The sequence below is a fragment of the Rissa tridactyla genome, chromosome W, assembly GCF_028500815.1.
Source record: "Rissa tridactyla isolate bRisTri1 chromosome W, bRisTri1.patW.cur.20221130, whole genome shotgun sequence".
NCBI classification, from domain to species: Eukaryota; Metazoa; Chordata; class Aves; order Charadriiformes; family Laridae; genus Rissa; species Rissa tridactyla.
In genome coordinates, this window is record NC_071496.1 from 5,842,965 (window position 1) to 5,866,981 (window position 24,017).

The 24,017-nt window shown below is 41.0% G+C and overlaps 1 protein-coding gene across 10 annotated transcripts in view; it reads right to left on the minus strand.

The window, feature by feature from the left end:
- The window catches only part of LOC128901948 (erbin-like), a 153,337-nt gene that overhangs the window by 63,251 nt on the left and 66,069 nt on the right, over nucleotides 1-24,017 (minus strand). For all 10 annotated transcript variants that reach the window (XM_054184140.1, XM_054184142.1, XM_054184144.1 and 7 more), the window contains 2 exons: nucleotides 6,630-6,708; nucleotides 5,751-5,840 (listed from right to left, as the gene is read on the minus strand). In XM_054184140.1, the coding sequence (XP_054040115.1) occupies nucleotides 5,751-5,840; nucleotides 6,630-6,708 (169 nt within the window). The remainder of the gene's footprint in view (nucleotides 1-5,750; nucleotides 5,841-6,629; nucleotides 6,709-24,017) is intronic.

The following is a 24,017-nucleotide window of genomic DNA, read 5'->3' on the forward strand; positions in this document are numbered from 1 at the left end:
TGATAGGACAGTGGGATGATGCACTCGCAAAGAGCCTGACTGCATTAGAGTGGGTATTTTTGCCACATACCTTTTCAAAACCAGTAACTATGATGATTGAAATGTTACCGCAATTGTTTTCCCAGGGTCGTTTGTGCTGTCACCAGCTTTCTGGAATGGATCCAAGCCACATACATGTCCCCATCAAAAAGGATGACCTTGACCCTTGGTTATCACAATTTGACATGTCGTTGCAAAAAAAAAAAAAAAAAAAAAAAATATTCGTCCTTTACATGATCAGCTAAAAGCTCAAATACTAAAGGTTCAAGACTTAATGAACCACAATGTATTTGAAATATTACAAAAGGATTTCTTGTGGGTAAATCCAAAGAAATTGGCTTTCTGGGCTAAATTTAGGAATCTGGATATTTATTGCCTTACCAGGGTTCTTTTTGATTCTGTTTTTAATTGTGTTTAGTATATAACCTGCTAAGAGCGTCACAACGAGTAGAAGCACAAGTCATGGCGACCTTGTTAATAAATGGTCTGGTGTTAAACAAAAAAGGGGGAGATGTGGCAGATCTACGAGCAGAGGCCTGCGTGCGGCCAAAGACCCAGTGAGCAGAGCACACAGTAACCACAGAGCCAAGAGAACAGTTCATACCTTCACTCCATCCTGTGACGACCATATAACATTTTCGAATCTCGGACAAAGAATAGGGCTAAGTATTCTTCCTTCACTAGGAACAGCAACGGCATTAAATATGTTGAATAAGATAGGGTGTTGGGCAAGTAAACAGATAAACCTTACGACTGAAATCATATCTAGCTTGCTTTCTGATGCTGATAGCATTCGGCATGCTATGTTGCAAAATCGAGCGGCTATTGAATTTTTGCTGTTAGCTCAGGGTCATGGGTGTGAAGATTTTGAAGGTATGTGTTGTATGAACCTTTCTGACCACTTATCATCCATTCATAAGCAGTTACGGGAGCTGAAGGATAACATGTCCAAATTAAAAGCGGTTAAAAACGGTTTCGATGATTGGTTAAGCTCATGGGGTATAACGGGAGGGTCATCAGACTTCCTAAAACAAGGGCTCATGCTATTGTTGGTTATATTATTATTGATTATGGTAGCCTCATGTGTTCTCTGCAAAGTGACTGACATGACAGAAAATGCCATGCATAAGGTCTGGCTGGCTCAAGAAGAAAAAGGGGGTATTGTAGGAATGTGCCTGAGAGAAAATGGTCACATGAACCAGCCTCCCCACTATGAGAGATTAGATTAAGGGCAAAACAGGTGGTAGAAGATGGAATTAGTACATGGGAAAAACGGGAACTGAGAAGGTAGAAAACATGTTGTGCTAATGACTAAGCAATTTACTATGTGAATTCTTGTAACCAATCTGATCTGTGAATGAACTGCATGGACAGCGCGTGAACAGAGACTGTAAGCCAATCATATAGCTGCCGCTAGCGCGTGCTCTTATTGCCTGTCTATATATACTCTGTGAAAACTGGAATAAAGGGAGAACGATCATACTCATATTGAGACTCCATCGTTACTCCGGGTCCGTCTCCCACTCCGACATCCTCCGACAGATAGCAATCTTGATACTTCTCCCAGCTGCTTATAGATTGTTATCTGTCTCTTCATCCTGGTTGGATGGTCTATAACAGACTCCCACCATGATATCTGCCTTGTTGGCCCTCCCCCAATTCTTACCCATAAACACTCAACCCTATTGTCACCATCATTAAGTTCTAGATATTCATAACACTCCCTAACATACAGGGCCACCCCACTGCTTCTCCTTCCTTGCCTATCCCTTCTGAAGAGTGAATAGTCATCCATTGCAGCATTCCAGTGCTACTTCACTACTTCCCATCGGCAGGCAGGTGTTCAGCCATCTCCAAGAAAGCAGGGCTCCATCACATGTAACAGTTACTTGGGAAGACAAACACCATAACTTCAAATGTCCCCCCTTCCTTCTTCTTTCCCCAGCTTTTTATTGCTGAGCATGATGTCATATGGCATGGAATATCCCTTTGGTCAGTTGGGTGTCAGCTGTCCCAGCTGTGTCCTCTCCCAACTTCTTGTGTACCCCCAGCCTACTCGCTGGTGGGGTGGTGTGAGAAACAGAAAAGGCCTTGACTCTGTGTAAGCGCTGCTCAGCAATAACTTAAACATCCCTGTATTATATCAACACTGTTTTCATCACAAATCCAAAATATAGCCTCATACTACCTACTATGGAGAAAATTAACTCTATCCCAATCAAAACCAGCACATTTGGCAAAGAAATTGGAGGAAGCAGTGAGAGAATTCAGACAAGAAGTGGAAACTACCCTGTCCCTGACCTCATCAGAACTTCAAGACATGCAGAAAGATTACAGTCACCAGCCAGGTGAGCGGATTGCTGCCTGGCTGCTCTGATGCTGGGATAACAGGGCCGACAGTCAGCAATTTGAAGGTAAGGAAGCCCAACAGCTGGGATCCCTTGCTAGAAACCAGGGAATTGAGAGAGGAATTGGAAAAGAGGCAGCAACTTGCAGTCTCTGTAGATGGCTCCTCTCAAGTGTGAGGACGAGATATAACCAGTCAAGGAAGATCTTGTGAACTCCTCAGGAAAGTGGACTACCGCGGACGAAGGCATCCAGTACCTGAGAGAATTAGTGGTGCTGGAAGTCATCTACAGTGATCTAGACAATGATGAGGTCTCCAAAGATACAGAGGATGTCCTGTGCATACAGGCCATGTGGAGGAAGGTGGTTCAAAGTGCACATCAGACCCACAGAAGTATAAGGCTTTGGTAGACACTGGTGCACAGTGTATGCTGGTACCATCAGGGTACAGAGGCACAGAACCCATCTGGATCTCTGGAGTGACAGGGGGATGCCAAGAATTGTCTGTATTGGCGGCTGAGGTGAGCTTAACAGGGAACAAGTGGGAACAGCACCCCATTGTGACCGGCTGAGAGGTCCCTTGTATCCTTGATATAAACTACCTCAGGAGAGGGTACTTCAAGGACCCAAAGGGGTACTGATGGGCTTTTGGTGTAGCCACTGTGAACACAGAGAAGATCAAATAGCTATCATCTACTCTGCCCAGCCTCTCAGAAGATCCCTTCATTGTGGGATTGCTGCAAGTTGAAGAACAGCAGGTGCCAATTGCTACCAGGACAGTTCACCAGCAGCAATATCGCACAAATGGAGACTCCCTAGCTCCCATCCATGAGCTGATTCATCAACTGGAGAGCCAAGGAGAATGATCAGCAAGACTCACTCACCTTTTAACAGTCCCATATGGCCAGCGCAAAAGTCTGATGGGGGGTGGAGATTAACAGTAGACTATCATGGCCTGAACGAACTGACGCCACCACTGAGTGCTGCTGTACCAGACATGCTAGAGCTCCAATATGAACTGAAGTCAAAGGCAGATAAGTGGTATGCTACACTGACATTGCCAATGCATTTTGTTCAATTCCTTTGGTAGCAGAGTGCAGGCCACAGTTTGCTTTCACATGGAGGGGTATCCAATACACCTGGAATTGACTGCCCCAGGGGTGGAAGCACAGCCCTACCATTCGTCATGGACTAATCCAAACTTCATTGGAACAGGGTGATGCCCCTGAACATCTACAGTACATCACTGACATCATCATGTGGGGAAACAAGGCAGAAGAAGTGTTTGAGAAGGGGAAAAGAGTGATTCAGGTTCTTCTGAAACCTGTTTTTGCCATAAGAAGAAGCAAGGTCAAAGGACCTGCACAGGAGATGCAGTTCTCGGGAATAAAATGGCATGATGGATGCCATCATGTCCCTCTGGATGTGGTCAACAAGATAGCAACTATGTTTCCACCAGCTAACAAGAAGGAAACACAAGCTTTCCTAGGCCTTGTGGGATTCTGGAGAATGCATATTCCAGGTTATAGTCAAGCTTGTGAGCCCTCTCTATCGAGTAACACGAAAGAACTATTTTGAGCGGGGCTTTGAGCAACAACAAGCCTTTGAGCAGATCACACGGGACATAGCTTGTGCGGTAGTTCTTGGGCCTGTCCAGACAGGACCGGCTGTGCAAAATGTGCTCTACATTGCAGCTGGGCAGCATGGTCTCACCCGGAGCCTCTGGCAGAAAACAGCAGGAGAAACCTGAGGTCGACCATTAGGGTTTTGGAGCCAGGGGGTATCAAGGATCAGAAGCCCACTACACCCCAACTGAAAAAGAGATACTAGCAGCATATGAGGGGGTTCAAGCTGCTTCAGAAGTTGTTGGTACAGAAGCATATCTCCTCTTGCACCGCGATTGTCCATGCTACACTGGATGTTCAAAGGAAACATCCCCTCTACACATCACGTAACCAGCACTACTTGGAGTAAGTGGGTAGCGTTCATCACACAATGAGCTCAACTGGGGAAACCCAACTGCCCAGGAATACTGGAAGAGATCATGGACTGGCCAGAAGGCAGAGATTTTGGAGCATCTCCTGAGGAGGTGGCTCGTGTCCAAGAGGAACCACCATATAATCAGTTAACAGAAGATAAAAGGCATTATGCTTTTTTTACTGATGGATCCTGTTGTGTGGTGGGAAACTATCGGAAGTGGAAAGTTGCTGTGTGGAGTCCCACACAACAAGTCGTTGAAGCTGCTGAAGGAGAAGGTGAGTCAAGTCAGTTTGCAGAAGTGAAAGCCATCCAACTAGCCCTAGAGATTGTTGAACGAGAAAAGTGGCCAGTACTCTCTCTCTATACTGACTCCTGGATGGTGGCTAATGCTCTATGGGGGTGGCTACAGCAGTGGAAGATGACCAATTGGCAGCACAGGAGTAAACCTATCTGGGCTGCTGCATTGTGGCAAGACATCGCTGCCCGAGTAGAAAACATCACTCTAAAGGTACGTCACGTAGATGTTCACATGCCCAAAAGCTGCACCACTGAAGAGCATTGAAACAATGAACAGGTAGGCAAGGCTGTCAAAATTGAAGCAGCTCAGGTGGACCTGGACCGGGAGTGTAAGGATGAGGTATTTGTAGCTCAATGGGCCCACGAAACATCGGGACATCTAGGGAGAGGTGCAACACGCAGGTGGGCTCATGATCGAGGGGTGGACCTGACCATGGAGGCCATCAGACAGGTCACTCATTAATGTGAAACATGTGCCGCAATCAAGCAAGCCACACAAGTAAAGTCTCCCTGGAATAGAGGGCGGTGGCTGGGTTCTTCCTTTTAGCAATATTATCTTTTTACTTTTGCTCCCAAGGTTTAATCCATTTTAAAGAGGTAGGTGTTTAGCATTTTCTCTTATTTAAGCTATTACACAGAACAATTTTGCTCAGTCAGCACACCATAAACATGCTGTCTCTCAGAGATTCCTGACAACAAGGCACTTGGGAATTATAGATGCGCATGAAGGAATCTGTGCATCCAGGAGAGGACAAGTAGAATTACAGATGTCCTTATTTCCTCCACTCCAATTACTAAATGATAACCAGGCCATATTTCAGAAATACTAGTCTCACATATTTATCAGACTTGCGTTGTAGAAGCAACAAGCATTCTGTCTGTCCTTCAAAAGTCCTGTTTAAAGAATGGTGATAAAGATTTGGTGGTTTTGTTGGTTTTGGTTTTTTTTAACTAATATGTGGCATAAATGGATCGGTAATGCACACTTCTTCCCCTCCTCCAGTTCACACTTTGCTTAAGAAGCAGCAGAAACTGCTCTGCATAAATTTAAAACCAAATATAGATACTAAGTTTCAAATTCAACTTACCTGCCAAAGTTCGCTGGCAAAAACTCAAGAAAAGCATCATTCAGATACAGCTGCGTTAGGTTTAACAGTTGGGAAAATCCATCCGGAAGCCTATATAGAAATAAAATAATATAGTGCCTTTGTTTCAATTATATTCAAGGCATTAAGTCATATTTTCTTAAACAACAGTATAGTATTGAAGTCCTACATATTGATAACATTAAAATAAGGTGTTACCAGAATTTCTACAAAATTGCACTAGATACCTGTTCACTATAAAAATAATTTTGAAACTAATTTTAAGCATTGAGGACAATATCTACAGGTAATAAAAACTATAAACAACAAATGTAGTCTTGCTACGTATTTGCGATCTCCTGACACCTAATGTAGAGGAGGCATTCATTAGAGAAGATAAATTAAAACCTATGCAACACCTTTTCTTCCTCCAGAAGAGTTACCTCACACAAAGTTTATATCTCTGGCAGTGCTACTTCCAGCAAATTAATTTTGTCACTATAGAAGGTGACAGGGAAATCTACTCATATAAGCTGAGTTTGGAAAAAAACAGTAATACAGGCTTTAGAGTAAAATTAATTATTGTTATTAAGAAACAAAACTCTCTGCGCATTTTTCTAACTTCACACAGAAGTGATAGACCTAAAGCTGAGAAAGCCACATGGTATGTAATGTAGGATTGCTCACATAGCCTATTAACTTGTGCAAAATATTTTACTGACATAGCTATACTGTATCGCAGCGCAATGACATTAATGAAGATTCTCAGGTAACTGTACTCCTTGTCTCCAAAAGCTGGCTCACGAAAAGTTGTCTGGGGCATGTTTGAGACTCAGCAGTGTTTGCATAAAATACAAAACATGACAAAAATGACAAACTTACTTTGAAATTGGATTTACACTGGCCTCAACAACTGCCAAGACTTTACAATTTTTTATATTTTCTGGAAACTCCTGTATGCCTGAAAGATACAGGGAGAGGTAGGGAAACATTAATTTAGCAACTAGTCAACTGGTTCTCTGTTATTTCATTTTAGATACAATTTTCATTAAAAAAACCACTCTTACACGATATCAATTATTTTACTATTTATTCCTAAAGCATTTCATACTGCCACTTAGCAGGCAGCTCAAACAGCATTATAGACACACAGTGCACTAACATTTCCCACTGCTCATTACCAAATATTAAAGTACTTGTACTTTTTAATGTACTTAAGATCAGGCCCTCAGTCTATTTTTTTCTTTTTTTCCAAAAAGACATTCATACACATGGTAGAAAAAAGTTTCCAACAGGATTTGTTTGTCAAATGCATGGCTTATATGACATCCAGGTTAAGTGATAAGGCTTCAAATCCTAAAGTAGGTTTACAGCATTCATGGTTCTGAACAAATCTTCCAAAATGTGACATATGCTTGGTGTTATCTTCCAATTACGTGTAGAGAAGGAAAAAAAAATGCTGCAGACACATGTATGTCTGAACATTAAAACAATAAGGAAAGTCCTCATCTTCTAAGGTTATCTCTAAAAATGCCAGAGTGAATCTGCAACCCACATATCTGCCAAAATTTGTATTTGTCAGAAACTGACAAAACAGACCTTGAAAACAGAAGATAGGTATTCACCATGTCAGTAAGAAACCATTCTGCTGCTCAAGACTTTCACCTCAATCTTTACTATATGATAAAACCAAATAAAACCATGGTTATCACATCTGCATTTGCTTTTGCGATGTACCACTACATTGTTCTTATACTGACAGGTGTTTTTGTTTTAAATAAACTCATCTTAAGTATAACAAACAGTCATACTCATTCTTTCCACTTGGACTAAGAATACACTATTTTTTTCAAGAAAAACTCATATACTAGTAAAACAAAGTTAGTTTAAAACAACTGTTTTTTCAGGTAACAAATCTTAGCCATTTGTCTTTCAATTACTGCATGCAATTGTGTCTGCTTCTAGAGTGCTTTATCAGGTGTGTGGAGAGGGCAGCCTGAACCCAGCGAACAAAATCACTAAGAAGGAACTATGCTCTGTGCATACTCTCTTTTAGTCTAGTGAGAGAAATTTCATGCTGCTCCAAGCAATATTAACTCTCTTACAGTCCAGCTGCAGAGAGAAAGACAAGGACAGTGTGTCTTCTAATTCAGATTGGTAGGTGGAACTTGGTTTTGTCTCTCTACATGTGTGTTCTGAGAATACCAAGGCAGAAAAAAAACATGGTGGGGCATCAACTGAATGTTTTTACTTACATAAGAAATTACACAATTTCTGATGCTAGCTTAGAGTTTGATTCTTTCTATATTTATGCAGTAACAAGACTGAACTGGTATAGTGTGACATGAGAGGTGACAATATCACCTGACAAGAAAAGTAGCCACAAAATACATATTTTCACATTAAGTCAATTGATGATGTTGAGGGGGGAAAGCCACTATGCTGACTTTTCTATAAATTCAACTTGAGTAGAAACTCCAATTCTGCCAAAGTAGCCTTTTAGGTCTTTCTTTTCTTTTAGGAACCTGTTTGTCATACCAAATGGTTGAAACTCTTACTTTTGATTCATACCAGGTGTTGTACTCTGTTATTGAGAGGTGAAAGGCAAGAAAAGCACACTAAGCCACACAGTTAATCCAGGTGTTTAAATATCTTTAAGCATCATGGATCTTTTTGGGAAATAGCTTGTTGAACTCAAGGACGATAAGACATAGAAGCAGAAGGGGCCAGGAGGAATTGAATCATCAACTGTAATATAGGCCAAGATTTCTGACGCTTCTGGTTTACTACCATGTGTGTGCATGTATATGCACACGTGTAAATAAATAAATAGCTTTATATATATGGCTTTAGCTATGTAAATTTTACTGGGGCTGTGATCAGGGTCAAAGCAGGAGAAGGCAGGGGTTACTGATTCAATTCACTATCACACAATTCAGAATCAAAACTAAAAAGATAATACTTGCAATGTAATAAAGCTTCATTTCTGGAAAGCAGCAGTGATATTTTTCAAGTCCAAAGGTAGGTTTAAAGAAAGATTAGAAAAGTACCATAGAAAGACTAAAAATATACTTTAGCTATTGCTGTCATATAGTCTTTGTATTAAGAGAAACGCATTTCCAAGAAATTTAAATATGCATAATCTTAATTCCAGTTGTAGCAAGAAGCCTCTTTCACCAAACAAGAATATTCAAACATGCAGACAGAAAGCATCTAACATGACACAGAATCCTGAACCATGGCAGATGCAGAAAAATCTAGCACATAAGAGGCCTATATAGATGAAGCTATGGAACAATTTGTATGAAGTGGTCTTTCATTGTCTAAAAAGTACATCAAGACCCCTTTATTGCTGATGATATAACTTTGCCTTCTTAAAATAAGTGTCTACAATAATCAGAGTAAACTGCTGCTAAGCTCTTCCTTGGAGTCAGAGTTGTGTTTCAGATTAATTTTGTGCCATTAGTTTTGCTGTTTGAATCACAGAGATTCTCTAAGCTTAGTTGTTCTGAAATATGGTTATACTACTGGGCCTTGGCTTGGTCCTTAGATGAAAGATTGCTCTGGTCCAACGTGTTAAAGCTCGTGTTTTTAATATTAATGTTAGTTTCCACTGCCTGTGTCAAGAATTTATTGAAACACAGAAGACTTAAGTCTGTAATAACTACCTAGAAAATAAGACACACAGCACATCTGCTAGAGAGAAGAATGTCAATATAAACTTACTCTCAAAAGAATACCCAAATAAAATATTAGCTATCCAAATACAGACATGTTAAATCAGCATGCTTTTGTATATAATCAGAGGACTCTACAATAGTCTCTTCTTTGACTATGCCTTGGGCAAGAGGCAGCACCAGTTTTAACAACAAATTAACAACAGAAATGCAACTGATGAGAAAGCTAACAATTAAGGAGCCCATCAATTTAATTTTGCTTGTTCTTAGAGCCAGGTTTGTTACAGTATACAGTCTTTACCAACCTCACTCAATGCTTCAGTACAGATAAGCAGCAGCCATCATTCAAAAGAGCAGTAAATTGGAAATGACAGCATGAAATTGTCCTGGTTTGAGGTAAAACAGAACCAACTTTTTGTTCAGTAATTTTACTTCTTAGCTAGGCCTCTTCTAACTCTCTGAAATTAACAGCATGTTGTGCAGAAAACGGTTCGTTCTCAGAGTGATAACACCAATGTTTAGAGTTTATGCCAAGGAATGGTATGCAGAGAGGCTCTTGCTTATACTTATTGCTATAACAACCAAGGTCAGCTAATTTCATTAGTTGCCCCATTGGAGGGTCGGAAGCGGAGAAGCATAGAGGGGTCCCACCTGCAGGGAGGAGCGGACAGGACAGGTGACCCAAAACTGACCAACAGGGTATTCCATCCCATCTGCCCCATGCTCAGTATAAAAGCTGAGGGATCAAAGGGTCAGTCTCTTTTCTTCAATGGCCGACATCTGAGGAGGACCCTGTCTGTTCATCTGCCTTTGATCCCGATCCGTGTGTTCCTGACTCCAGCTCTGGAATTCAGTTCCCACCTGTCGCTGAGTCCAGCCTGGGACTTTCCCAGTGCCTGCTGGTGACATCATCCTGAGAGCTCAGTACGGTTTTGTATATATACTGTATCTATTTCATTATTTCCTTCTTATTTTGTTATTAATATTTCATTAAAGTAGTTTAGTTTCTTCTAAACTTGTAAATCTCTTTGTCTCTCCTCCTCTCCTTGTGCGAGAGGTGGGGAGAGAGCATCTGTCGCCAGCCATTGGCCAATTTGGCCAAAACACGACAGAAATACACCTAATGTTTGAAGTACAGATTCAGAAGATAAAATAAATTAGGACACTGCTCCTCTCTACCAGATGACAGGAAGTTGCATTTACTAACAGTCTATACAACAACTTTCAGACACTCACTTTTCCTCAACTATATCCCTCCTGCATGCTAGAAACATGCAGATACTGTTGGATTAGTATTCTTTCAGTTCTCTCACCAAGAAAGCAAATTTAAAAAGCAAGTAAGAAAGAGAGAAGGAAAAAGGGCTGTAAAGAGCACTTTATAAGAGGAGCTGTTCTTTCTCTGTTCTTCCACTGTTAATAAAGCTCAACAAATCTCAAGGATCTCTGTGACCACATCTTTCCACACTCCTTTTGTAAGACTATGCTAATTAATCCATTTGATAGCCATCCCCACCCCACCCCCCACGAGCATCTGATCAAATGTAAACCGAGATACACATTCCTTTCTAAACCCCATTTTCCTTTTGAGTCTTTTACTGATTCCTTTTATACACTGATAGTCAAGGACTGTAGAAAAGGAAGACAGTGCTACAGATTCACTCAGATGAGTGAACAGATACACTCACTCATCCTGAGTGAGCTCTCAAGGCAAGTGCAGGGCAGCCAAGGGATCAGGGCCAGCCAGCACGGGTTTATGAAAGGGAGGTCCTGCCTTGTAGGAATGTGTCTGAGAGAAAATGGTCATGTGAGCCAGCCTCCCTACTGTGAGAGATTAGATTAAGAGCAAAACAGGTGGTAGAAGATGGAATTAGTACATGGGAAAAATGGGAACTGAGAAGGTAGAAAACATGTTGTGCTAATGACTAAGTAATTTACTATGTGAATTCTTGTAACCAATCTGATCTGTGAATGAACTGCATGGACAGTGCGTGAACAGAGACTGTAAGCCAATCATATAGCTGCCGCTAGCGCGTGCTCTTATTGCCTGTCTATATATACTCTGTGAAAACTGGAATAAAGGGAGAACGATCATACTCATATTGAGACTCCATCGTTACTCCGGGTCCGTCTCCCACTCCAGCATCTGGTAGCAGAGGATGGTTCAGCGCGACTGAGTTCTCCGAGACTGCGGTAAGCAGCTAGAGGAGGGGAGTGGGAAACTTTGGCTGGGAGACGTGCTGCTTGGGCGCATCAGCGGGAGCAGACAACGGCGTGAGGTCGCTCCTCACCTCCCAGGCGCAGCTATGGAAACAGAAGCTGCGGCCACGCTACTCGCTGGGATCCTCTCTAAGAGAGGGATTGAAACACCAGCGAAACTGTTGCTCAAACTGATTAAGCCGGGGCAGGAGATGGGGCAACAAGTAACAAAAGAAGGGGCTATATTAAGACTTCTCCTGCATATCCTCTCTAAGAGAGGGGTGAAATATGATGAGCGTATGCTCCGAACGTTGTTAACCTGGTGCAGAGAGAACGGATTCGCACCAGAGCCCCAGACAGCTTTTAAACCAGAAATATGGGAGGCTGTTGGGAATAAACTGTGGGAAGTGATAAGTAAAGGAGACAAAGAGGCATCACTGTTAGCGACGACATGGTGGTTGGTGTTATCGACCTTACAAGATATGAAGGTGGAGCGAGCCACAGCAGCCGGGGCTTTTGCAGCATTACAACCCACGGGAGGGGGATCGAACAGGCCAGGTCCGAAGGTCTGGGACGATCCCCTGCTGAGCCCCTCTGCTCCACCTGAGGCCGAGGGAGGAGGCAGAATGTCAGCAGAGAAGGACAGAGCCAGAGCTGTTTGCTCCTGCCATTGCCCGCCTCGCCCCCTCCCCTCCCCTCCCCAGTCGTCTCCCTGAGACAGAAGTGCTGTTTTTGTATGTCTGCTGTGTAAGTGTGTGTGGGCGCCAGCTTATACCTGCTGATCAGCATCTGTGCTACTGTTTGCTTTTTGTTGTGTGCAGTGTCGTTAGGTGACTCCCCTTGAGCAGGTGTTCTGCCCGGTGTGGTACTGTTCTCGTACGCGACTAGGGCTGACACTCCGTCAAGTGAAGAAGTTTGTATATACACAGTGTTTAGACGTAAGGCAAGTGCGCCCCAGGTAGATACACCAGGATGGGCTGTAGAACCGATGGAAGTCCTGAAATATTGGGGGAGTTTTCACGAGCCGACACGTTTACGCCCTCGGGAACAGCTCGCCCGTGCAGGGCGTATCGCTGGTTGTTTGTTGTTTGTCTATAAGATCATGGTTGATTGGGAAAAGGACTTGAGACAAAGTCTATAGGATGCTCTGTAGGAAAATGAGAAACTTAAGGAAAAATGAGAAACTGAGCTCTTGTTGCAAAGGCAGACTTTTATGTCAGTCGTAAGTGATGGGAAAAAAAAAAGAGAGAGAAAAAAAGAAAAAAAAAGAGAAAAAGAGAAAAAGAAAAAAAGAAAAAAAAAGAGAAAAAGAGAAAAAGAAAAAAAGAAAAAAAAACCCAAACAGGAACAATTAGATGGGAAATGTGCCACGTTAGCACAAAAGTATGCCATAAGCATTACGAGAAAGCATCAGAAAAAGAGAAATAGGACACCTGATTCAAAGCAGTACCATAGAGATATGTTTTTGGTTGTTTCCTATATGTGTATATGTTATTGCATGCCTTAGTAGATTGCTCTGTGTTATACCCTGCGAGACTAAAATGAACCCCAGCAGAAGCGGTCTCTTGAGCAAGGGGGTGGAATATGGGAAAGCAACAGAAGATCGGTGAGGAGGACTGTAAACACACTCAAGGGACTCGCACCTGGGTGCTGGAAAGCACATATATCACACCAATTGTTATTCAGTCTCGGGTGCTGGCAAGAAAAATATTTGGATGACATAAGCCTGTAATGGACTCACAGACACCTTATCCAGCTGCTTGAGAATCCTGGCCTGTTGTGGAAGAAGATCAAAGCACAGTACCAGCAAGAACAGGGAGTCCGCATGCGCTCTTGCTAACAAGGACTCTTTTGCTGCCAAGGATTCGTGATAACAAGGACTCTCTTGCTGCCAGGGATAAGTTTAACAATGCTACTAGTACCGCTATTTCTGAGGTATTGCTAGATGTAGATAGTATTCGATATGCGATGTTGCAAAACAGAACTGCTACTGATTTTTTGCTTTCAGCTCACAGACATGGTTGTCAAGATTTTAAAGGACTGTATTGTATGAATCTAAGTGACCACTCCACATCCATCCATGCCCAGTTGCAGGAACTGCACCAACCGAACCAGCAACTTGTGGAGACCACTGGGTGAAATCTCTTTGCTGGATGGACTTGGGGGTGGGGCTGGTTGAAGCAAATTATACTCATTGCCTGTGTGGAAGGAATTTGTCTGTTATGTTTAGTATGCTGTTTGCCGTGTTTAATAAGCATTATACGATCAGCTGTAGATGCCGCTTTGCATCGTACCCTTGTACGAGTTGTAGAATATGTTGCTGAAAAACTGTGTGTGTATCCATGAGAACCTGACCTTCACAGAAGAAGATAACAAGAAGGGATTACAACAATGTAGTCACGTATCAGACAGCCGCTGTTAGCAAAGCTGGATCATGAGTTTGGTGAGACTCGCTGCATACGCTGGCCACGCGTGCAGCGACTCTAGCCTGTACTTTTCTACTCAGTCCAGTGCAGGATATAGGGGGGCTGTCTCGGGTCAGAGAGGGGGAGAGAGACATGAGCGCACTTTGAAGATACAGGGGATGCCCTGAAGCACTGTGTCTGCCCGCCCCCTCCCCCCCATAAGTTCTATGTTCATTAACCCCAACAGCTCCGAAGGCATTACAGCACGTTGCAGATAAGATATAGTCTACTACTGCTGCAAGACGCATTGAACACCTTCCTACAAGAATTTCAACTTTATGCCCTGTTAGGACAGTGGGATGATGCACTCGCAAAGAGCCTGACTGCATTAGAGTGGGTATTTTTCCCACATACCTTTGAAAAACCAGTAACTATGATGATTGAAATGTTACCGCAATTGTTTTCCCAGGGTCGTTTGTGCTGTCACCAGCTTTCTGGAATGGATCCAAGCCACATACGTGTCCCCATCAAAAAGGATGACCTTGACCCTTGGTTATCACAAAGTCTTAACCTACAAATTGCCTTAGTACATTATATTGGGTAAATAAATTATTCTTTCCCCTAGCACAGACTATTACAGTCACTTTCACAAATTCCTTTACAGCCGCGCATCCTGCTAGCGCCAAAGCCTCTTGATGGCACCCGTACGGTGTTTGTAGATGGTTCAGGGACACAGTAAAGGCTTTTGACTTATTTCAACAGGAACCGTTAAATGTAGGCCGAATCTCAGTATGTTACTGGTATTGTTCAAAGACTTGAAGGAGCATTTATAAAACAAGTAGAGAACCATTTGTTATTTAGTCTCTTACTGCAATTAATGTTGCTTTTATGAAAAAGACAGTTTTCTTATTTTATTGTCCACATACGCTCTCATAGCTGTTTACTTGGTCCTTTAACTGAGGGAAACGCAGTTGCAGATTATCACACTGTTGGTAACAACTCCCAACATTATGCAGCAAGCTAAAATGTCGCATGATTTTTTTCATCAAAATGCAAAGGCATTGAGGAAGCAATTTTCTTTAACACAACAACAAGCACATGATATTGTGTGAACTTGTGCCGATTGTCAGCAGCTGGCTCCTCTGCCATCATTTGCGGGGGTTAACCCGCGAGGGCTTACACCTGATGAACTTTGGCAATCCGATGTTACGCGCATTATGGAATTTGGACATGTTTCAGTTGATTTGTTTTCTCACTTTGTTGTAGCTACTGCTCATACAGGAGAGAAGGCTCGTGATGTTATTCGACATTGGTTGCAATGCATTGCAGTCATGGGAGTACCGAAAACTATAAAAACTGATAATGAACCAGCTTATGTGTCCGCTAAAGTACAGGCCTTTTTTTTTACAGATGTGGGGTATTAAACATGTCACCAGTATTCCTCATTCACCAACTGGGCAAGCAATTGTGGAGCGTATGCATCATACTTTAGAAACCATGCTTGCTAAACAAAAAAGGGGGAATCCCATAGGTATGACACCTCAAGAGCGATTGTATAAAGCAACTCATGTTTTAAATTTTCTAAACATGTCGTCTTTGTCATCCACAGCAGTAGATCGACATTTTGTAAGAACTGTTGAATGGCCTGAACAACCGAAGGTGTATTATAAGCACCTTAAGTCGGGGTGCATGCTAACCACAGATAATACTGCAACAAATAGAAGTTCTGAGCAAGACAATTCTGTAATGATTTGTACTTCTCATCTGTATGTTTGCTTCGGCTCAAAATGCAAGTATACAAGAATGTAATCAATCTTATTGTGTAAATTTAACGCGAGTAAGGTATAAAACAGCAGTAACATGGATGGGGAATCGGCAAAATGCATTAAAAACACGTCTTTCTCTGTATTGTGATTGGGAGTACAACTCTCGAAGACTTTGTGTTACATCTCTCCCCTGGAATACGTTGCTGCATGGCTGAGAAATGGTTAAACACCATCTCCAAGGTGCTTTTGACATGTCGTTGCAACAAAATATTCGTCCTTTACATGATCAGCTAAAAGCTCAAATACTAAAGATTCAAGACTTAATGAACCACAATGTATTTGAAACATTACAAAAGGATTTCTCGTGGGTAAATCCAAAGAAATTGGCTTTCTGGGCTAAATTTAGGAATCTGGGTATTTATTGCCTTAGCAGGGTTCTTTTTGATTCTGTTTTTAATTGTGTTTAGTATATAACCTGCTAAGAGCGTCACAACGAGTAGAAGCACAAGTCATGGCGACCTTGTTAATAAATGGTCTGGTGTTAAACAAAAAAGGGGGAGATGTGGCAGATCTACGAGCAGAGGCCTGCGTGCGGCCAAAGACCCAGTGAGCAGAGCACACAGTAACCACAGAGCCAAGAGAACAGTTCATACCTCCACTCCATCCTGTGACGACCATAGAACATTTTCGAATCTCGGACAAAGAATAGGGCTAAGTATTCTTCCCTCACTAGGAACAGCAATGGCATTAAATATGTTGAATAAGATAGGGTGTTGGGCAAGTAAACAGATAAACCTTACAACTGAAATCATATCTAGCTTGTTGATAGCATTCGGCATGCTATGTTGCAAAATCGAGCGGCTATTGATTTTTTTGCTGTTAGCTCAGGGTCATGGATGTGAAGATTTTGAAGGTATGTGTTGTATGAACCTTTCCGACCACTCATCATCCATTCATAAGCAGTTACGGGAGCTGAAGGATAACATGTCCAAATTAAAAGTGGTCAAAAATGGTTTCGATGATTGGTTAAACTCATGGGGTATAACGGGATGGTTATCAGACTTACTAAAGCAAGGGCTCATGCTATTGTTGGTTATATTATTATTGATTATGGTAGCCTCGTGTGTTCTCCGCAAAGTGACTGACATGACAGAAAATGCCATGCATAAGGTCTGGCTGGCTCAAGAAGAAAAAGGGGGTATTGTAGGAATGTGTCTGAGAGAAAATGGCCATGTGAGCCAGCCTCCCTACTATGAGAGATTAGATTAAGAGCAAAACAGGTGGTAGAAGATGGAATTAGTACATGGGAAAAACGGGAACTGAGAAGGTAGAAAACATGTTGTGCTAATGACTAAGTAATTTACTATGTGAATTCTTGTAACCAATCTGATGTGTGAATGAACTGCATGGACAGCGCGTGGACAGTGTAACTAGCTAATCAGAAATAAGCGAGTTGCGTGTACGGCTACAACACAGGGTATAAAAGATGATGATCTGTGCTTAATAAACGGCTTCTGTTGATTCACACTGGATCATCTGGAGTCCAGTTATTTCTCCTCAGAAACATATGCTGTGTCTCATGCCACTGCCCGTAACACTATTTTAGGCCTTGAAAGACAAGTCTTGTGGCGACATGGTACTCCACAGAGAATTGAGTCAGACAATGTAACTCATTTCCAAAATAATCTTATAGGTGCCTGGGCTAAAGAGCATGGTATTGAGTGGATATGTCACATCCCCTATCACGCACCAGCCACTGGGGAAGTTGAACAATGCAATGGACTGCTGAAGACTACCCTGAAAGCGATGAGTGCTGGAACATTTAAAAAGTGGGATGAGCATTTAGCAAAAGCCACCTGGTTAGTCAACACCAGGGGAACTGTCAGCTGAGCTGGTCCTGCTCAGTCAGAGCTTTTACCTACTGTAGAAGGGGATAAGGTCCCTGTGGTGCATGTAAAGAATATGTTGGGGAAAACAGTCTGGGTTACCCCGGCCTCAGGTAAAGGCAGACCCACTCGTGGGGTTGCTTTTGCTGAAGGACCAGGGCCTACTTGGTGGGTGATGCAGGAGAATGGAGAGGTCCGATGTGTACCTTTAGGAGATCTGATTCTGGGTGAGAATCCTTGATTTAAATGGTAGGGTGTTAATTGTTACATAATACTAACAGTGTTCAATAAGTGTTTTTCAGGATAACATAGTGGTAATGGAATCAGAGCCAGCTTCGTCAAATGGTGTCCAGCGACAGGGAACATGCTAGCCATGAGCACAACACATTATGTTGCTGCACCCAACTCCACCCGTCTGTCATCCTGTATTGAGGCCTGGTACTGATCTGACAACCGAGTGAATGCCACATCACTTGTTTCTACCCTAAACGACTATTATGATAGATGGAACTCACAGTAATGGACTAAAGAAATTCAATGGACCTTTTAGAGGAACAGTTCATAACTTCAGAGGATTATATTCATATGTGTGTGTATATATATATAAAATTAGAAGACAAATGTAATAGTAACTTGAGTGTGACATATATATATGGTATGAAATAAGGGGTAGAATGTCCTGGGTTGAGCGACACAGGACTAATTTATCTTCTAATGCTGGGGAAAACTCCACTTTTGGAAGACTCTAGTGTCTGGATTCATGAAAATATTTACTTTATAGCCAGCTAGGCTATGTGGGATTCAAGGTCTCAGTGTTTTCAAGCCTTGCCAGGTGCAGGGAGGAGGAGGAGTGAGGCCTGGGCATTTGACCCAGGCTGGCCAACAGGATTATTTCATACCATGAACGTCACATTCGATATAAATTAGAAAGTTCGCTAAGAAGTTCTCTCTCTCCCTTGATGGCAGCAGTCCAGAGAACTCCTTGCGCCGGTGCCAGACCCCTGAGGCCTTCCCTGAGGCCCTGAGGCCTTCCATTGCACTTGCAGTGTCCAACATTTCCTGTCCACTGCTGGGAGTGCACAGCTTCCTACTGATATAATTGGCTGAGTATAATTCTTGTATATCTTATATTAGTGTTGGGATCAATACTGGTTCTTTAGTATTATTGTTAATTATTTAGTCTTATCCTATTAAATCTATTTATATTTCAGCCCTCATGTTTCCTTGCTTTCCCCGATTCCCCTTCCTGGGGGTCATTGGGTGATAACAGTAATTGTCTAAATGACAATAAATTGTTATGGGTTTTCTCAAACCATAACAACAATGCTGACTCATCCATCCTTCCTTTTGAACTTTCACTACTCTTTCCAAAATTCTTAAAGGATCCCCTGCCACAGCTAATTTCAGATCAACCAGGATCTCAGGTTTCCAGAAGATGCCTGACCAGGCTGTAGGGCAGCAGTAACACCTTCCTGCTCAGAGCTAGAGTCACAGCTCAGCACAAGGTTGGCCTCTGTGTGCAAGATGGTACTCAGTACACTAGTAGTCTCCAAACAGCTTGGGAGCCTCTAGCTTATTTAGTGAAAACCTATCCTAAATCAATCATTTCAAGAGAAAGAAACAACTATTGCATATATACTTCTGTCTATTTCTGCAAACAGATATCCCAAAGCTTTTTGAAACCTGCTATATGTCACATCAGTTGCTCCTCTTGCACTCTTGTAAGGAAGATGGTGACAACTGCTAGAGCACTAAAACTACTAAAATCCCTTGCAACTTGGTTTTCCCTTGTATATGAGCGTTACAGAAGCTGCGGCTTTCTGTCTGTCTCTTACTAAAGGCAAAAATATATAAGCTTGTGGACATGTGGAAGAAACCTACCTTTCTCAAGAAGTAACAAATAACAAAGAAATAACAAATCTGTCGTAGGTTTAACCTATCATTATTAAACTTGTTATGGATTTAATAAAACACAGATTTTAATACATTTACATAGCTTTTCATTCTCTACTCTCTCCACTTTGTTTACACAGAAAAGTTCTCTTATTAAAAAAAAATTGCTTTTATAGAGGAAATCAATAATCTAAAAAAAACCCACAACCTTACAAAATGTTTACAAAATTCTGAAAACAAACTCCATTGGATTTCCTGATTTTTATTTGAAGTTACTTTGCTTGACAAGTATCTACTTATAGCTTAGTAAGCAGATTCACCTCTCCACTTTGCAAAGTCCTTTTCTCCAATAGCCAATAACACTGCTTCTTGAAGACATGCCTGACACACTAATTTCCATAAACCTAAACATGCAAGGGCAGGGTAAAATTGCAAGATGTGGAACGCTAGGAAGGTTGTGGGCAGCATTTATATTCGTAATGCTGTCTTGGATGATTACCAAGATTCAGGTGGTTCTCAACTATGTCTAATTCATTGCTGGAATGTTGTCAAGTCCCCAGAGTAACCTGAAACTAAAGTGTAACAATCCTGTGTAACTAGTCTCCCATCCCCTACCACCCTGGGATGCAAATTCAGTGCTGTCTGTCCAGTCAGTTTTGGTTGATTCATGATGACTGTCACTAAGAGCACATCCCTTTACAAAAAATAAAGGTACATTCTGCCTTTATATGCAAATGCATATCTAAAAAACCCATAATTACTTCTACAATGTCTTTTCTGTGATACAAAATTCTTTAAGTCCAGGAATAGGTTTGTTTTAAACTTATTTCAGAATTTCAAATATGTACACTCAAATTCCACATTCAAGACCTTAACTGCATTGAAATTCCATTCTGTTCACATCCTCTCTTACACACAGAGATAATTTTATTCTGTAGAGACGGATCCTATTCAGTATCTTTCATAAGACAGACAATATATTTAAGAAAAAAATACTATAAACACTTACTATAAACACTTGAAAAAAGAACTTTAAGAGAATATAGCTGCCTACATTTAGGATAAATTTGTGACCTCGATATGATGAAGCATTACAGTAAAGCTACAAACTCAGGAGTCAGAAGCAGATCAATTATCATGGATGATACAAAACAAAGTGTCCACTGTCTGCCTGCACCCTGCATAAGGGGAGAAATAGTAAATTTACAGCAAGTTATTTTTGTATTCAGGATCTTCCTCTCTTCTCCCTGTGGAAAATAAAACTTGGATCTGTCTCCCTATTAACTGTAATAATTCTCAATCCATTGACAAACCACACTCCTAAACGCACCAGATGGGCAACATAAGACTAGATATTCTCCTGTATTCTCATTCTCCAACTCCTCAATTTCTGGCACACAGCTAGCTTGCCAAATCAGCAGATGATTTTAAAATGCTGAAAAAACCATATTTGATCTAAATTTGCATCTATTAACAAAATTCTTTAAAATTACTTAAGTCTTATATGCAGATATGTGGGGAGGGGGGGAAGAGCATATGTTTGTTTTCTTGGTTTTAGCTTGTGTATTTTTCCATTAAGAGTCCCTGCAATACAGACTGACAAATTGACGTTCTTAAATTTTCTGTAACATCGCAGTGAAAGAGAGCCACTCTAATATCTAAGGGACTATTAAAGATATCTTTATTTCTAAAACAGCATGTTTCTTTTAGTCTTAACTAGTTATTTTCTAACATTGCTATTTAATCCTCCAAAGGTCTGAATAGTATAGAACTTAAAAATTCGATTTTTTTTTTTACCACCTGTGAGTAGGGAAAAATGGACCATCTCACCACTTCCCACTATGCTAGCTCCACACACACAAGTCCGTTTCCCAGGCTTCCATGGAAGCCCGATTTCCCTGGCAGTCACCTCATCATATGTTTCAGCCTTTTGAATCACTTGGTTCTAGTAACCTGTAAAGCTAACTCTTCTGTCCATTTATAAATGTCATCATACACTGTACATGCATGCTTTCCCCTTCAGAGAGAAGGTAAAAATATTTCCATGGCAGTCCTCCACGTTTTCCTAGATGCAATCTAAGGCTGGCATCCCAGAACAACGAGGAAATGACTGTCCCCTAAAGGAGACAAATTTAGTAAAGAAGGGAGTAGTTGTGGGGTTTCTTGGTGTTCGTTTTTGTTTTTTTTTTCCTGTACAACTGCTGATATATAAATAACTTAGAGATAGAGGATTAAAATATATATATATATAAAAAATTGAAATTTTCCTTTAGCTTCATAAATAGAACACTTTTTTTTCTACGTAGGCCTTAAATTCTGTTGCAACTTATCTAGTATGTAACCCAGTAGGACTGGGATGGGAGAAAAGGGCATCTCTTCATGCTTTATACAATGTAGGATGTAATTTCTGGTATAGGAATGCAGTTTATTTATTGTACCATTTGTTCAAGAATCATTTCATCTTTGTGACTAGGACAGCATCAAGTTTCATGTAAAAGCTCTAAAGCTGAAGCGTACCTGGGAAAAAGTAATGGAACACCTTTGATATTAAGGGCTCAACAATAGCCTTGGGAATAAAGTTAAAATGCCATAAAAGGACCACTCGCTACTTCCAAAACACTACAGAATTTATTGCCTTTAGTCTTGGCAAGAGGCAGAGTTAAAACTAACTCTATTTCATGCTTGCCGCACACATAGCGGCAGTTTGATATTTTAGGCTACATCTATGCCATAACCTCTTCAGCAGCCATGAATAATATATTCCCAACCAAACAGTTGTACAAAGACTTCTGTATGCTCCAGAACATACAGCCGTTACAAGCTTGTACTCTGTAGTTCAGCACATGCCTCAAAACATATATCCATTACTTCATGCGAAGACTAGATATATTGACAGAGGAGTCAAATGAAGACTACTGAATAAAATCTCCACCCTGTCTGGCTCAAGAAGGCCCAATAACAAAAGGTGCTGGACACCAGGAGCATATAGGGAAACATGCATGTATCCTGGCTCCTAGGATTCTGCTTTTGGCCACTGTTGGAGACAGGACTCTAGACTAGGTGAATCTTTGTTCTGATTAAATATGATTAAATATTATTAATTATCCACATTTGCATGTCTGCCATGCCTCTATTATACAGTTTTATGTATTGTATATGTTAAATCAGACATTTAAATCTGAAATGAAAAAGGCAAGACATTTTATGAGCTATTAAAACACCATAAAGATTGCTTTCTTAGACTAATACCTTTTATGTAAAGCACCTGCTATCTTGAAGAATTTCTGCAATTTTGATTTTTCACTTAAATGTCAAAACAAATATTATGCATATATGTGCGTAGTTCTACTTGGAAAGCTGGATGCTCTCCTGTGCAACAGATCTCTCCCTGTCCTATGTGAGCTAGTTGCAGAGCCGGACTGCAATTAATGAGGTAACCTGACCATATTTTAAAAATTGAAGTTTCATTCATTTTTCTATCAGCTCTTTAGAAAATTAAGTAGTTCTCTTTGATCAATACATTCCATTATGCCTGTGCCATAAACAGCTCAACTATCTTATGTAAAAACCCTATCATATTTCATGTGTATTGGTATTTGAAAATTAAAGTCTAACTAACTATCCTTCTAAAATGCAACCTTTATAACTAAATGCATATTTGATCTAAAAGCATCTGCACTCCATGCTTCGGCTCCATTTACATCAGAAGAAAACACTTGTGGTATATTAATATATTAAAAATATAGGAACTATCGCCTTCATTTGCCACAACTGCAGGAATCTGAAAAACAAACTCTATTTTAGAATTTGGCATCTCTCATCATACTTCACTAAGATTGGTGATTAATCCCCTGTAATGTTTTTTTAATAAATTAAGAGAAAGCAACCCCTGTGCTTCCCAAAAAGTCCACTGTTTCCACACTGTATTATTTCAATCTAACAAAGGAAAAGGAAGAATCAGAGATGTTTAATCAGTTTTACTAGTCTTGGAAAACTAGCAAAAACCCTTGTATTTGGCTCTATGATGAGGAACATCACAACAATCATGGACAGTGAGAAACCGAGCTGTAAATTCTTACCATGAGAAAAGGGAGACACAAGGGAAAAGAATAGGCTTGCAGTTATCAAGAAAAAAAAATGTTCTGTGGTTGCAACAGTAGATAGCTAAACAGAAAAGGCACTTAAGCCAACAAACTGAAGTCTCAAATATTACCAAATGTATTAGAAGCCAGAATAAACAACAGTATTTCTTACCTTGCCCAACAGGCATAAACAGGCACCCTGATTTGTTCTGGTGGTGGGATGTGGTGGGTTTTTTTGTTGGGTTGGTTTTTTTTGTTTTCGTTTGTTTGTTTGTTAAATTTTACAGAGCATGCAGGAATGGTGGGAGACAAGATGTCCCAAGTAAATAAGCATGGGATCTCAGGAATATTTTTGATGTTCAACA